The sequence below is a fragment of the Pan troglodytes genome, chromosome 4 (genome assembly GCF_028858775.2).
Source record: "Pan troglodytes isolate AG18354 chromosome 4, NHGRI_mPanTro3-v2.0_pri, whole genome shotgun sequence".
Lineage (NCBI taxonomy): Eukaryota > Metazoa > Chordata > Mammalia > Primates > Hominidae > Pan > Pan troglodytes.
The window spans coordinates 117,237,593-117,253,920 of NC_072402.2; the positions used below are offsets into that span (position 1 = coordinate 117,237,593).

At 34.8% G+C, this 16,328-nt stretch overlaps 1 protein-coding gene across 5 annotated transcripts in view; it reads left to right on the forward strand.

Moving 5' to 3' along the window:
• HSD17B4 (hydroxysteroid 17-beta dehydrogenase 4) overlaps positions 1-16,328 on the forward strand; it is an 85,438-nt gene that overhangs the window by 36,464 nt on the left and 32,646 nt on the right. For all 5 annotated transcript variants that reach the window (XM_003310842.3, XM_003950608.3, XM_517892.5 and 2 more), the window contains 6 exons: positions 351-442; positions 3,274-3,298; positions 5,068-5,196; positions 7,776-7,879; positions 10,547-10,783; positions 13,238-13,289. In XM_003310842.3, the coding sequence (XP_003310890.1) occupies positions 351-442; positions 3,274-3,298; positions 5,068-5,196; positions 7,776-7,879; positions 10,547-10,783; positions 13,238-13,289 (639 nt within the window). The remainder of the gene's footprint in view (positions 1-350; positions 443-3,273; positions 3,299-5,067; positions 5,197-7,775; positions 7,880-10,546; positions 10,784-13,237; positions 13,290-16,328) is intronic.

Genomic DNA, 16,328 nt, shown 5'->3' on the forward strand with positions numbered 1-16,328 from the left:
GAATAATTTTGGGAATGAATGGTACCCAGATTTCTCATGTTAAATACAGTTTTGCTCACCAATCTTTGTCCAGGCAGTTCTAACTTTTCTTCTTCTGAACAGTATTAATATGTTACTCATCTTGGAAAGGTGTGTCTGATACTTACAATTTTAGAAGCTTGAGAGCCCTTTAGAAATGGCTCAGTTGAGATTACAAAAAGTTCTTCGCAAAGACTTAAATGTTAGACTTGTTATGTACATACTAATTTTGTTCCTATTTTAAAGGTCTCTGAATTACCTATAATTTTATAAGTAAGAAATTCTTAGAAAGTAAAATGATTGATAAGATATGTGTATATTCTTTATTTCAGATCTTGTGGAAGCCCTGAAGCCAGAGTATGTGGCACCCCTTGTCCTTTGGCTTTGTCACGACAGTTGTGAGGAGAATGGTGGCTTGTTTGAGGTATTTGCACCTTCCTGTTTTCTCTTATTAGTTTTCTCCAGTTGCTTACATTTGTAAAAATCTGTACCAGTGGACATCACTTGTATATTTTTAAATATTGTGTCTATGTTATAATTAAAAGTGTTGACTAATATCCATTTTTTGGAAAGTAATAGTAACTTTATAAATTCTGTTTTTACTTAGTTCTACATTTGTAACATTCCTACCAAATGAAAATGTGGCTGGTTTGATCTGTTCGGTCAAAATGTGGGAAATTTCATTATTTAAGAAGCTGAATGATAAGGTGGAAAGATGAAGCTTGGAGTTTAGAGTCAACCAGGCCAGATTTTGAATTCTTATTCTGGGAATTGCTGATTTGACCTTCGTGAGCTTTAGTTTTCTGGGGCTTTCTTGTGACAACTCAAGTCATATTTTAAACCCTTGGCATAAGGCCTAATACATAGCACTCACCCACCAATTTTAATTATCAGTATAGCAGGAATTTAATCTTGTGTGATAGGTCAATAAATATAACATTATTTATTTTTACATAAAAAATGAACTTTTCTGTTTTTCTTTATTGCAGAGCTTTAAATGTTTATTATAAAAATAATTATCCACACATAATCCCATCATGCAGTGAGATCCATTGTTCACTGTTTGATGAAAGTTCTTTTAGACCTTTTAAGGCCAATTTATATATTTTTGATTACTCATTTGAGTTTGATCTCTTTTTTCTAGCGTAAACTGTTGTATATTAGACCCCCCCCCCATTTAAAATTATCTGTGGTAATAATGAACCTGTTGTATACAGAACCTGTTGTAAACCTGGCTCAATTTAAAGTGAGGGATATATTAGCTTATTTCATTTGAATGAAAAGCTGATGGGTAAATTAAGACAAAAAAACAGTTTGCATATCTCTGAGCAGATATATGCACCTCCACTTTCCTAATCACAGCCATTGGATGTGAATTGTGGCATAGTAGAGGTAGAAAGAACTTTACAACTCTGTTTTATAGAAGAGGAAAATTTAATAATCTCAAGCCATCTGTAATTCAGAATTTTGCCTGCTCTACTTTTACCTCATTAAGGAATTTTTAAAAACTATTTATCTTTTACAGTTATGTTTATTACTAACTTTGTGAATAAAAATAATATGTGCTGTTTGTGAAAATTTCGAATATATAAGACCATATAAAAAATAAAATAAAAATTGCCTACATTATCACTATCCAGAGAGAACTAGTATGAATATTTTTATGTCTTTCCTTCCAGTCTTTTATTAGATATGTGTTTTATTTTTTATTGTTATTTTTTTTGAGGCAGAGTCTTTCTCTGTTGTCCAGGCTGAAGTGCAGTGGCGTGATCTTGGTTCATTCACTGCAACCTCCGCCTCCCGGACTCAAGTGATTGTCCTGCCTTAGCCTCCTCAGTATCTGGGATTACAGGCACCCACCACCAAACCCAGCTAATTTTTGTATTTTTAGTAGAGACGGGGTTTCACCGTGTTGGTCAGGCTGGTCTGGAACTCCTGACCTCAAATAATCTGCCCGCCTTGGCCTCCCAAAGTCCTGGGATTACAGGCGTGAGCTACCGCACCTGGCCTAGATAGGTGTTTTATACACCCAAACACACAGACAATTAGGATAATGCTGCAGATGAAGTTTTGTTATGTTGCTGTTTTCTTTTACTATATTGTGAACATTTTTAGTGAGGAACATTTAGCATGCATGATTGATAAACTATACTATGAGCTGTGCATAATATCCTGACTTAAACCTTGAAAGTAAATTGCCACTTTTTGAAGTTCTGATAGATATCTAGAGTGGCAGATACAAATATTTTTTGGCTCAGCTGGAGCAATTGTTTTTAGCACCTGAGAGGAACTTGTAGCTTATTACTTCGCTTCCAAAATACAGTAAAAAGTGGTAGTTATTTTGCCTGTTATCAAAACCACTGCTGATTTGTCTAGTGTAACTTTATCAAGGCTGACTGGTTGTATCATAAAAGGTGTAGCCATATTAATATAGAGGCAAAGGATGATGAAAAGCCACACCCTTGAACTTAGAGCCACTAAGATGTCTGCTGATACATTTCTTCTATCATATGCATATGAAATTTTTGTGGTAAGTTTGGGTACACTGTAGTTGTGGTGTTTGAAGTGACAAACAGATTTTCTTTACATCAGACTCATCAGACTTTTTTTTTTTTTTTTTTTTTACGATTTTTCTTGAATGACCTCTAGAAAAAATTATAGAAGTGAAAAATTTATCTTTCTGGGTAGCAGTTATTATTTGGTCATTTGTCTTATCTCTGCATAAAGATGTTTCATTAAAATGAGTATATGTAGTTCACTAAGTCAAATACTCTTTTTATTTGGCTTTGGTTTTCTTTGTAATTCAGTAGGTCCTTCAAGAGGGACATTTATTTGGATCTCATGATATGCTAGGCAGTGTACTATTTATATTGTTTGCTTCATGGTAACCACATGAAATATGTACTGTCATTTTTATTTTACATTTGAGGAAACTTGGATTTAGGCAGATCACAATATTTGGCCAGGGTAGTCAGTAGACAAATTTGTGTCAAGCCTTGGTCTCTGACATCAGATTCATTCTTTTCTATTACATGCATTTCTACTTCATTGTACTGTTTTATGTTTGTGCTCCGATAACATGAACAGTGCAAAGTCATGGGGGCCAGTGGACTCTTACGGAGCTGTATTATTTTCATCTCCTGTTGCCTTGAATTCTAATACTGCTAGTAAAGGAGCTGACTTTTTTCTAATTAAAACAATTGTATTAGTGATTTCACATTAGATGGTATAATGTTTTCCCCCTCTTTTTGGTAGGTTGGAGCAGGATGGATTGGAAAATGTAAGTCTCTCTCAGTTTTTGGTTTGTATAGATTATTTCCTTATCTTTAAACCTACATATCCAGTTGAGATGGGTAAGATTTTTGTCAAATGCCTAACCATTGGATATAGTGCTTGCATATTCAAACTTAAACATTGCTATAGCAACAGGTATTTTTAAACATTGTGATTATCCTATAGGTCTGTGGCCCTTTCAAGACCCTATCTATTCTTCCTGTAGGTAGTCCTTATTCAGGACTTGTCCTGTTTTATTCAGAACTGGCTATTCCTTCAGACAGCATATATTGATAATCATCCTCCCATGTCTTTGACTTCCCACATGCTCGTTGTTGCTGTTTCAGCAGAGAAGTGAGTGGGAGGGAGAGCTGTTTTGGAAAAAGATGGGTTGAGCCTATTCTAGAGCAGCAGGCAAGTTCTCCAATTTTCCCATGTAATTATTTTCTTCCATGAAGCAGGAGACGTCAAGGGGAGTGAGGAATCACATTGGACAACTTACTGGGACAGAAATTGCAGCTGATCTATGGGAATTATTCCGCTTTAGCCCAATAGTTATTTTAAACAGTAAAATTATTTTAAATAGTTATTTTAAATAACTATTTAAATTAAATATTTTAAAGTTATTTTAAATAACTATTTAAATTAAATATTTTAAATAGTTATTTTAAATAACTATTTAAATTAAATATTTTAAATAGTTAAATAGTAAATTTACTTGGCTTTAACCCTCTCCTACCCCATCTCTCAAACCTTGTGAACTCCAAATTTGAGAATTGCTTTATGGCATTAAAAAAATTGTGAAAATTTCTGTGTCTCAGCTTATATTTAGTTGGCTATGGGTATCAAAATTAATCCAATTAACTGAATCAGTTAAAAGGTTGCTATCTCTGGAGGGCATTGCTGTCGTAGTATAATATTTTTAGAATTAATGGTCATTTTCTCTAATTGTTAAAGTGGCTTATATTCTTGAAGCATTTTTGAGTGTCTTATTGCATTCATTTAAAAAAGGAACATAAGGTTTTGCAGTAAAAGCTATATCTGGCACTTTATCAATAGGAAAGCTCTAGACACAGGCATTTCTGTCATTCCCAAAGACAAATCTTCAGTTTAACAATCATCAATGTCTGACTATTATGTTTAAATAAGGTTATTAGTAGTTATTTATACCTCTGGTTTTTAAAAAGAAAACAATGTTAAAAATTCTCGTTATGCAGCAGTAATGGTTTTTATGAATCTGTGCATTCTAACTGACTTCTTGTGGAAATAGAGGTAGAGCAAAGAGAAGGTAAGGGAGAATTATTTGGGGCCACCTGTTACACTAAATTTTTGTTAACTGAAGTCTTTGACCTATTATTTACTATTAGTCTTCAATTTGCTAACTCAGCGAAGCTCTATTCAGTTATCTTCATTTTATAAACAAGAAGAATGAAGTATATTACTTTGGGGATCTGTGGTCATGAAGTCAGTCTTTTGATGTGATTATTATATAATTAAACTTTTTCACATACAGCATAACATTCTACCTTTAGTACTGTCTGGCATAGTCAGAGGAGAAATTTTTCCCTTCAGCTTCAAATGTTTCTTTAAATTGACCTTATCCTAGTGGGTTTGTTGGGAAAAATTCATTTTAAGGCTTATGGTAAAACTCTTTAGGAGTTAGAATCCCTTTTTTTCTGAATTTCCTTTCTCTTTAAAAATGAAAGGGTTCTTATGCATCTTACTTTCTGTCTCTCAACTATGTGCTCAGTATGTTAGTTTTGTTTCTATAACCAGTACGCTGGGAGCGGACTCTTGGAGCTATTGTAAGACAAAAGAATCACCCAATGACTCCTGAGGCAGTCAAGGCTAACTGGAAGAAGATCTGTGACTTTGAGAATGCCAGCAAGCCTCAGAGTATCCAAGGTAAAGAGAGTCCCCGTCACTTAGCCCTGGTTGGGGAATCAGAGGCAGCAAGCATTTTCTTCTCTTATGGAGTTGTCTTCTATGTTAACTGTAGTGTTAAGACACTTGAATCGTCTATAGCATATTTTCTGCTCTAGTAGGTATTAGAATTCTTTACATTTAAGATATTTATGTTATTCTCACTGTCAGTTTTTCAGCTTTATTATAATCCTGTTTTTTGGGTTTATGTGTGATTGGGGGATGGATGGCATAAGATGTTTACTCATTTGTGCTGAATGCACTTACATCCTCACTGATGGTTGGTTTCAAAGTCTTCCATTACCTACCTATATGCTCCCAATCTTACCATATTTTTCTTTCTTTCTTTCTTTCTTTCTTTCTTTCTTTCTTTCTTTCTTTCTTTCTTTCTTTCTTCTTTCTTTCTTTCTCAAAAAGATTATTTAAGCCTTTTTATTATTTAGGCTTAGCTCTTTTCTGTTTAGTGCATAAATGTGGCTTTGTTTTAGCACTTTGTCTTTGCTACTGTTTCTTTGCTTTTCTAACATAGTTCTTCTACCTTTGATCTCCTCTGCTAATCTTAATGCTTCTTTAGAAAAACTCAAGCCCCAGATGTTCAACAAAACCTGCCCAGATATTCTAGGGTATATTGATCTTTCTGTTAGCTGAGCTCCTACCACTTGAGCATCTAATTTTAACTGTTCTCCACTTCTTTTGTTTCATGAATGTATGGTTTCTTAATTGGCTGGTAAGTTCCTTTGAGGCAGAGACTGTATCTTGTTTGTACTTCTTGTATATATTTGGTGTTAGCATAGTGCTGAACTCATAGAAGGGACTTAATAATTGCTTATTAACTTGAGTTATTTAATCTCCTGTTACATACCACAGAAATAGATAACCAAATAAAAGTCAGATTATTTTTTTCTAGTATAACTCACATATACATGTAATATATGAAATTTGAAGTATTTTTCTGAAAAGATCATGAGTCAGGGTCATTTTGTAGAAAAACTTTTTTTTTCTCATAGTAATGTAATATGTAAAGTTTGATAGAAGAATATATTTGAAAAATGACTATTCGGTTTTTTTTTTTCTCCTTAATGATACTTTCCTATCTACTGGAATACTCACTGAAATTTTCATTATGCTTATTCTCAATCAGATGATAACATGATTGTTATGTCATAAATGGTTAACATTTTTGTATTTTATATTTAGACATTTGAGAAATTTATTCTATGAATAACAGTCACTTATCCATGAAAACAAATGAAAGAAAAGTATAGGAAAAGCTTTCCTCTGATATTTATCTCAAAAAGTATTTCTGCCTCAAAAGTGTTAAACTTATTAAAAAGCTATCTAATTGAATTATTATAACTAATTATAAGTGAAAAGATACCTCTATTTGAAGCACAATTTTTAAAAAATGATCTTTTCGATAAGAATTGACTTTCCAGAGCATCTATTCTACTGTTTTTATTTTACAGATGATGGAACCTGTTTAGGTTCCTAAACTAGCCAGTGTTTGAGCCAAGAAGTAATTCAAGTTGTCTATTTCTGGAAAGAGGTGGCTTTCAACTAAATAGCCTTCCCTCTAGATAGCAGTATGAATGGGATGGTAGGGAGAAGATTAATAGGCAAGAAACCTCTCTGCTGGTGTCATCAGGAATGGCAGATATCTCTGGTCTTCTCAGACTCTGTAATTTGGTTATTTATTTATTTATTTTTAAGACAGAGTCTTGTTCTGTCTCCCAGACTGGAGTACGGTGGCATGATCTCAGCTCACTACAACCTCTGCCCCTTGGGTTCAAGCGATTCTCCCACCTCAGCCTCCCAAGTAGCTGGGATTACAGGTGTGTGCCCCCACGCCTGGCTAATTTTTGTATTTTTACAAAAATTAAAAATTTTTGGTTATGGTTTTGTCTGAGTTCAGAAGGAAGCCCATGTCTCTAAGGTTTGTGAGAAAGGTCCCAGGGCCTTCAGAATATCTTATGGATATGTGGATGCCCCATGAGCCTCCTTTATTAACCTTTTAGACCCGCAGAAGAGCAGCTTTTGATCCCTGTCTGGAGTCATTGGTTATGATGATGATTTTCTCTGGAAGAATTTTTGGTACTATCTTCAGAGCTATTACTTGTACAAAGAACTGGGAGTAGGGGTGAGGAGGTAATCTTGGCATTCTTTCATCCTGGGAAGAATGGAAATCAGTTGAGAGGAGGAATCAGTGATGTCTCCATCAGACAAGTTGCATGTCTATAGACAAGTATTTCCCTTTAAAGGTTGTAAAATAGCTTAAAGACATTGGAAAGCCCAGTGCCGCCTTAGAATCAGATAACCAGGGAAGGATATGCTAGACAATGTCTTGTATTTCATTGAAGATGTCCATTTATTTTTGGCCTATTTCGGTCTTTCACAATTTTTTCCTTCAATAGCCTGACATACATTCAGTTCGTGAGTGGCAATGGAGGCTCTGTAGCAGGTTTGCTGAACGTTATAGGAATAATTATGTAGCATATTGTAGCTTTTCTTAGTCACATCTTTAACAAAGCTTTATTTTTTTTGTTTTTCATTTTTCATTTTAGAATCAACTGGCAGTATAATTGAAGTTCTGAGTAAAATAGATTCAGAAGGAGGAGTTTCAGCAAATCATACTAGTCGTGCAACGTCTACAGCAACATCAGGATTTGTAAGTGGGAAAAAAGCCTAAAGCGTTTGCCTTCTCTGGAGACTTTCCCTCCCTTCTTCCCTCCCTGCTTTCTTCCTCCCCTACTTCTTTCTCTTTTCTTTTGGATGCAGTTACTTTCTTTCAGTCTCTAATAATGGAGAGAAGCAGTGGCAGAGATAATTTAAAATAGAGGATTTATTCAGGAATCGTTTATGATTGACTTTATAACATACAGCCTGATTTCAACATACAGAGTATTCAGGACAGTTGAGCCACATGAAGAGATGGCTCAGGATGAATTCTAACACTGTCCAGAGTACTTTATTTGTCGTTTTAGTTTCTCCTTTTCCCTCTCTTAGATTTCTCTGGACTGTACCCTGCATTTCTTTTCCCTAATGGGAAAGGAGATCAGAGCGATTGGGTATCAGTTTCCAAGGTTTTGCCTAGTAGCCTAGTGGGGCTTGGAAAATGGAGGTAACCCACTCAGCTTCTTCTCCTGGTTGGAAACAGAGCTGCTGAAAGCTTATCATGAACTTTTTAGAGGGATACACCTTACTTGCATATAATTTTTGGTAGGCTCCACTGGTGGGTGTGATGAATCAGGTTAGCTGCCTGAGTGGTGCTTTAGCCAACCTCATTTTTACCCCCTGCAATGCTGTTTGGAAATTGACTCAGGGAGGTACTGAATGGAAGAGGAAAAAAGGGAGTAGTACCTCAACTGTTGATAAAATGAATTGTGGCTAAACTGGTATCTAGTCCAGATATCTATGCCTGCCTGGACTGTCTGTCTTCCATATACAGTTCTCATTCTACCCGTTCATAGTTCTTTATCTCTTTAAGGATAGCTTTAAATTGACTTTAAGTAGATTTGAGTTGTGTGGGAATTTGTATTTGGGAGGGGAGACTGTGACACCATGACTTCTGGAGGTTATATGCTCCCAGGTTCTTTGTTGTGTTTTTTACCCCTTTACCTAATGCCCACAAGGCTTTAAACCTATATGTTGAAAGTGAAGTGCCTATAATCAGCAAAATTTTGTTTGAAATGTAAATAATTTTGAAACTTTTTTCACATACAAAAAAATTATTTTCTAAGCTATTTATTGCTAAATGAGTGATGATAAAACTGTATAAAATATGTACTAAATATTGATAGAATTTGAACATAAGCTCAGATATTAAACTTTTGCTTTTTCTTTTTCAGTACCGTTAGATTTCTGTATCTAACTGTATGACAAGTATCATTTTTTTTCTTGACCATCAATAATCCTACTTTAGTAACATTTTCTGACTCTTTAGAAAAGGATATCTAGTTTAGTGCTCTTTTGGGTCCGTTTCTTTTAAGGGAAGCATCGATATTGTATTTTAGAACTATTTCAACATGGCTGCAAGTAAAATGCTTCCCATTGAGTCAGAAATTCGAGAAAAATGGTGATAGCTCATGTGAAATTTGCCTATTTACTGTTCCTGTTTGTATTCTTTCTTAAAAAAAACTGTACTGGATAAATAGGAAGAAGTAAATCATATGCCATATTAGATTCTGTTGTTTTGTAACCTATGGTAGGCATTGTGATAAAGAAAATTAAAATTCTAATTTTAAGCCTGAGAATGTGGTCAGTATAGAAATGTGATTTTTCCTCAAAATAAGGGTTGGCAAACCTTTTTGATGAAGGGCCATATAGTAAATATTTTAGGCTTTGTGGGCTACATAGTGCTTCTATTCTAGTACATATTCTTTCTCTTTTTCTTAATTTTAATCAACCTGTATAAACCATTTTAGCTCTTAGTCCTTGTTTGCCAAGTTCTACTTTAGAATAAAAATGATTGAAAAATTGGACATTATTCTTTTATATGTACTTCACTTATTAGCTATGCATATTATCACTAAGTAGAAAAAGACAACATCCAGTTAGACAAAGGATATTCCTGGGAAGGAAATTCAAGTTAAATTTTATTTTACTTAACATTATGAGGGACTGGGCGCAGTGGCTCACGCCTGTAATCCCAGCACTTTGGGAGGCCGAGGTGGGTGGATCACGAGGTCAGGAGTTCCAGACCATCCTGGCCAACATGGTGAAACCCTGTCTCTACTGAAAATATTTAAAAAATTTAGCCAGGCATGGTGGCATGGGCCTGTAGTCCCAGCTACTTGGGAAGCTGAGGCAGGAGAATTGCATGAACCTGAGAGGCAGAGGTTGCAGTGAGCCAAGATCATGCCACTGCACTCCAGCTTGGGCGAGAGAGCGAGACTCCATCTCAAAACAAACAGAAACCATTATGAGGCAATCAAATTTACATCCATTAAGCAGCGTTTTACTCATCTGTTTACAGTGAACTTTATACATTAGATCGTACAAGCAATTTACTATCCTTAATAACAAATTCATTATTTTTTGGATTTTTGGGTAGCTAATAGTTGCTGAATTAGAGACAGGAAAGTTGAGTATGAGGCATACTGTCTGTTAGCAAGAAGCAAGCAATAAAAAACTTCTTAACTGTAAATGAAGTCCTTTTCTACACATTACCTAATTAGTTTCTATTAAAAAGTAAAATATAATTGCAATAATTATGCTCCATCAAATTCACTAACATTCTAGTCACATCTATTCAAAAACAAAACTAGGTATGTAAGAAGTTAATAGTTTTGAAAAGTTATCAATGAAATAAATTACTTTTTAAAACTGTTCTTAGGCTGGAGCTATTGGCCAGAAACTCCCTCCATTTTCTTATGCTTATACGGAACTGGAAGCTATTATGTATGCCCTTGGAGTGGGAGCATCAATCAAGGATCCAAAAGATTTGAAATTTATTTATGAAGGAAGTTCTGATTTCTCCTGTTTGCCCACCTTCGGAGTTATCATAGGTCAGAAATCTATGATGGGTGGAGGATTAGCAGAAATTCCTGGACTTTCAATCAACTTTGCAAAGGTATGCCTAATAAGAAACCTTTATTTTGCTTTTCTATTTCTGTAAATATTATTCATTAATGTCATATCTTATATATATGTGTGTGTAGTGTGTGTATATATATTTATATAATTATTTATAGTGGTTAGTTTAGCATATCTTTTGATTTTTCTTTTTAAGAATAAAAGAGGGGAGAGTTAGTTCAAAATGCCAGCAAAAAGAAGAAAATAACAAGTATGTGTAGTCTCATAACCCTGGCATAATGTTATTCTCTCTCTGCCATTTACTTGATTCTTGACCAAGGGTAAATAACATCTCTAGGCTTCAGTTTCCTTATCTATAAAATGGATATGATAATCCTCACCTCATGACATTGGTGAAGAAGCAAGCCAGGGAGGAGTATTTAAAGCAAATAGCACATACTTGGCTTGTTTTTGGAACAGAGTGAGCAAGGGGGCAATGGTAGAAGGTCATGGAGTAATTGTAAAGATTTCAGCGTATACTTTGATGAACATGTGAAGCCATTTGTTGATCTGAGCTGAGTAGTGACATGATCTGGCTATGTTCACAGACTGGTACAAGCTTGTTGCTTTTGGAGAATAGGTTATAAGGGAGTCAAGCATGAAAGCAGAGAAACCACTTAAGAGTCTATTATAGTAATCCAAGTAAAAGTGCTGCATATGAGGGTTAGAAAAGAGGAGTCAAGGATGAAGATGTTTGTTCTGGATAATTGGGATATATATAGAGAGAGAGAGAGAGAGATGGGTGCATATATATACATTGTATATAGTTATACATTGTATATAGTTATACATTACACATATCTATATGTAATGTATAATTATGTATAGTGTATTTAATATGTATAGTAGTTACATATGGCATTATGTATAATTTATACATACACATTTATTTTAAGGTGGGGCTGATCAGGAGTTGGTTTTAAATATGTTTGAGGTGTCTGTTACACATTTAAGTGGAAATATAAGATGGACAGTTGAATATATGAGTCTAGAGTTCAGGGAGGGGTCTAACTGGGTCCTTAGCATTTACGTGATGTTTAAATACTGGAGATTAGATGAAGTCACCTAATGTGTGAGAGTAAGTAGAGAAGAGGCCTGAGTTTAGAGGCCCTGAAATGTTGAGAGGGTAAAGAGATACAGAGGAACTAGCAAAAAGAGACTGCACAGGAATGGTTGGTGAGGTATGAGGAGTATCATGAGAATAGGGTATTTGAGAACCCAAATGAATGAAGTGTGTCAAGAAGGAGGAGTGAACAGTTCTTTGAGACAGGGTATATTTTATTTCTTGGAGTAAGAGTCAGGTTATGAGCCTGGTAATAATTTTTGAATCATGGGGCTATGAGCTGGTATCTGTAACTTTGACTGATTGGAGAACTTATTTACTGGTGGATCAGTTAGCCCATTGCTGCTCTGAGTTGATGGCCACTTATTTTATTAGAGTGTTTCATGAAGTTGGGAGGAAGACAAGAAATATGTGCTGGGCAGTTTGCTGTTTCATTCACACTCCCATGGTTAGTTACTATATACTTTGAACAATGTAAATGCAAAAAATTAAAACAAATGTTTCAAAATTCCCCCGAACTATTGGAAATCGTAAATGGTGTTCATGCATCTTGGAACTTGAATCCTAGTCTTCTTAACCTTGACTTTTTCAAGCCGTATGACACAGTAAAGCTGACCTTCATTTGTCTTCTCATCAACCACCTCCCCTTCTTCTTCTTCCTTTTTTTTTTTTTTTTTTTAAATCCTTTTGGGTTCTGAGGAAGACTGGTAAACTGGCCCTCTGCAGTGAAAGTGGGATCATTTGAGTGTATGCTTCAGGTTTTGGTTTTCCTGTCCTGTTGTTTTCCTATATACCTTGGTGCATTCTTTGTTTGATACATTGAGGTTAAGTGGCTATTAAGTTACACAGTGTCCTTAGTATTTACTCTTTGTAGATAATTTACAAAGTATTATAAGAAAGGGATATTCACATTGACAGTGCTTTCATTTTGAACATGGTTGTAAGGTTTTTCTTTGTGTTTTAGTTGTGTCATTTGTATTTGGTATATGTGACCTGAAATTACTAGCACTGGCCCATTTGTTCATTCTTATTCAATGAATATTTATTGGATGCCCAGTATGTTCCGGGCACTGTTATAAGTTCTGGGAATACAGCCTAGTTTATTGTCTCTTGGCAAATAATATGTAATTAACAGTCAACAAGGCTTTATGAACGCCAAGAAAGAACACAAATATATCTTCTCTGCTCCAGAAGAGCTGACTGTCTTGAGATTGGGGGATTGATTATTTTTCAATCACATGATTAAGAAGAAGCCAAACAGAGATAGATAACTTGGGGAGAAATGTGAGCCTGTGGATGGTAAAATGTCACTTGCGAGTAACAGTATCCATAGGCAGAACCTGTGGAGCAAGAAAGTTTGCTAATAAAATTTTGTTTACCCTAACATAGGTTCTTCATGGAGAGCAGTACTTAGAGTTATATAAACCACTTCCCAGAGCAGGTGAGTTATTGATACACTAATTCCATAATACCATACTTTTATTTCCGGATTAACCTTTTAAACAACATCAGTGTGTTAAACTGGTGTAGAGTGACCTAATGAAACATATCACAAATTGTTATGCACATGTGAGCCATTAGAGTAGACTGATGTTAACTAGTATCTGTTTTGGTCACCTTAAGCTTTGTCCTTTAATAGTCTTAAAAATTTATTTCATAATTTATCTCTGTTGATGTATGTGTTATTAACAACTGAAAGGAACGTTCGTGTGTGTGCTCTAAACTTAGTGATTGCATATAATCTGTTATGGTTCTTATGATTATTGTTCTTTTCTCAGGTATTTATCTTTATACTGATTTTCATAAAGCAAACAATGTTAAAAGATACAGAATTTCTTGTAATTCATTTTTTTCTTTTTTTTTGGAGAAAATAAAAACAAGTCTGCTTTAATAATCATTTTTACTTTTCTCAAAAATATCTTACTTGTTTAGTAAATCTCTTTTAATTTTTTTCACTATAATTGGATATATTTATTTCTCTACTTTGATGTTTGAATGTTGTCTAATTATATACTGGTCATATAAGGTGGTAGAATACAAAAAGGAATGTTTTGTTAATATTTGTCATTTCATGTTGTACAATGTAGAGGTCGGCAAGTAGCTAGAATCCTACTTGAATATTTTTCTTAAACCTTTTTATTTGTCTAAAAAATGTATGAGATTTTTATTGCTTGAAGCTGAATAGCTTTATTTCAGTGTAAGTATTATAGCATATGTTTTCAAAACAGCTCTTTTTATGTGAAACAGTACACTTTGTGGTGATTGTGCATTGATCATATATCTGCTGGATACCCAGTATTTGCAAGGCACAGTATTAGGTAGTAGGTAATTTTCTAACCTGTCTGTATATCAAAATCACCCGAGTTATTACATTATATTATCTGTTAATTTAAGTAAAATGTAGATTCTCAATCCCAACCTTGGAAATTGTGTGTGTGTGTGTGTGTGTGTGTGTGTATGTGTGCATGTATGTATGTGGTGGGGTGGTGGTGTTGGTGACAGTGGCTAGGAAGCTCCTTACATGTTTCATATGTACCCAGCCCTATGGGTCCACTTGGAAACCATTGTTATAAGGGAAGTAGAAATGTGCAAGATAGGTTTCTGCCGTTAGGGATTTTAAAATACGAAAAGAGAGGTTAGATATATACTCCAGAGTGATGATAACTGAACAGTGATGTGAATAGGAAGGTGTAGAGAATAACTTTTTCATTTTTTTTTACTTCCTTAGCCTCAAGTTATATTTCTCATGAATTATTTTTTCTCAGTACAGCCTGTGCATTTTCTTTAAGCAGTTTTAAAATTTACTGTGTAGTAAATGTGAATGTTCAAAATATGAGATATTTGTGGTTTGGAACCTTTTAAACTGCAGAAAACCAAGGTCACTACTACTGTTTATAATCTACTACTGTTTATAAAACACACCAATTGATGAGACACAGAGTGTCAAGCATCAGGAGACTGATAACAACATCTCTTAATGGCTCATTTGTTGGCTATAGTGGTAGTGTCATAGGCTGACTTACCCTCATCATGTTAAAAATAACCACTAGAAGGAGTGAAGGAAACCTCGCAGCAGTACTTTCTTTTCTGTCTGTTTTTTTTTTTTTTTGGTTTTATATAAACTTTATTATTTTAAAAAAGAATTTTAACTTTTATTTTAGATTCAGGAGGTACCTGTGCAGATTTATTATGTGGGTGTATTGTGTGATGCTAAACTTTGGGATATGAATGATCCCATCACTCAGGTAGTGAGCATAGTACCCAATAGGTAGTTTTTCAGTTCTTGCTCTCCCTACTCTAGTAGTCCCCATTGTCTGTTGTTCCCATCTTTATGTCCACGTGTACCCAGAGTTCAGCTCCCACTTATAAGTGAAAACACACAGTATTTGGTTTTTTGTTCCTGCATTAATTCACTTAGGATAATGACGTCCAACTGTATCCGTGTTGCTGCGGAGCACATGATTTTGTTCTTTTTCATGGCTGTGTAGTATTCCATGGTATATATGTACCACATTTTCTTTATCCATTTCACCATTGATGGGCACCTAGATTGATTCCATGTCTTTGCTATTGTGAATAGTGCTGCAGTGAGCATATGAGTGCATATGTCTTTTTGGTGGAATGATTTCTTTTCCTTTGGGTATATATCCAGTAATGAGATTGCTGGGTCAAATGGTAGTTCTGTTTTAAGTTCTTTGAGAAATCTCCAGACTGCTTTTCATGGTAGCTGTACTAATTTACATTCCCTCCAACAGTGTATAAATGTTCTGTTTTATCTGCAGCCTCACCAGCATCTGTTATTTTTTTGACTTTTTAGTAATAGCCATTCTGACTGATGTGACATGGTATCTCATTGTGGTTTTGATTTGCATTTCTCTGATGATTAGTGTTATGAAGCATTTTTTTTATGTTTGTTGGCCACTTGTGTGCCTTCTTTTGAGAAGTGTCTGTTATGTCCTTTGCCCATTTCTTAATGGGATTATTTGTTTTTTGCTTGTTGAACTACGTTCCTCATAGATTCTAGACATTAGACCTCTATTGGATACATAGTGTGAGAATATTTTCTCCCATTCTTTAGGTTGTCTGTTTACTCTGTTCATAGTTTAATTAGGTCCTACTTGTTAATCTTTGTTTTGATCGTAATTGCTTTTGAGGACTTAGCCATAAATTATTTCCTAAGGCTGATGTCCAGGATGGTATTTCCTATGTTTTATTCTAGAATTTTAATACTTTGAGGTCTTACATCTAAATATTTAATCCATCTTGAGTTAATTTTTGTATATGATGAAAGGTGGGAGTCTAGTTTCATTTTTCTGCATATGGCTAGCCAGTTATCTCAGCACCGTTTATTGAATAGGGAGTCCTTTCCCCATTCCCTATATTTGTCAACTTTGTCAAAGATCAGATGGTTGTAGGTGTGTGGGTTTACTTCTGGGTTCTCTGTTCTTTTCCATTGGTCTTTTCTTGTACCAGTGCCATG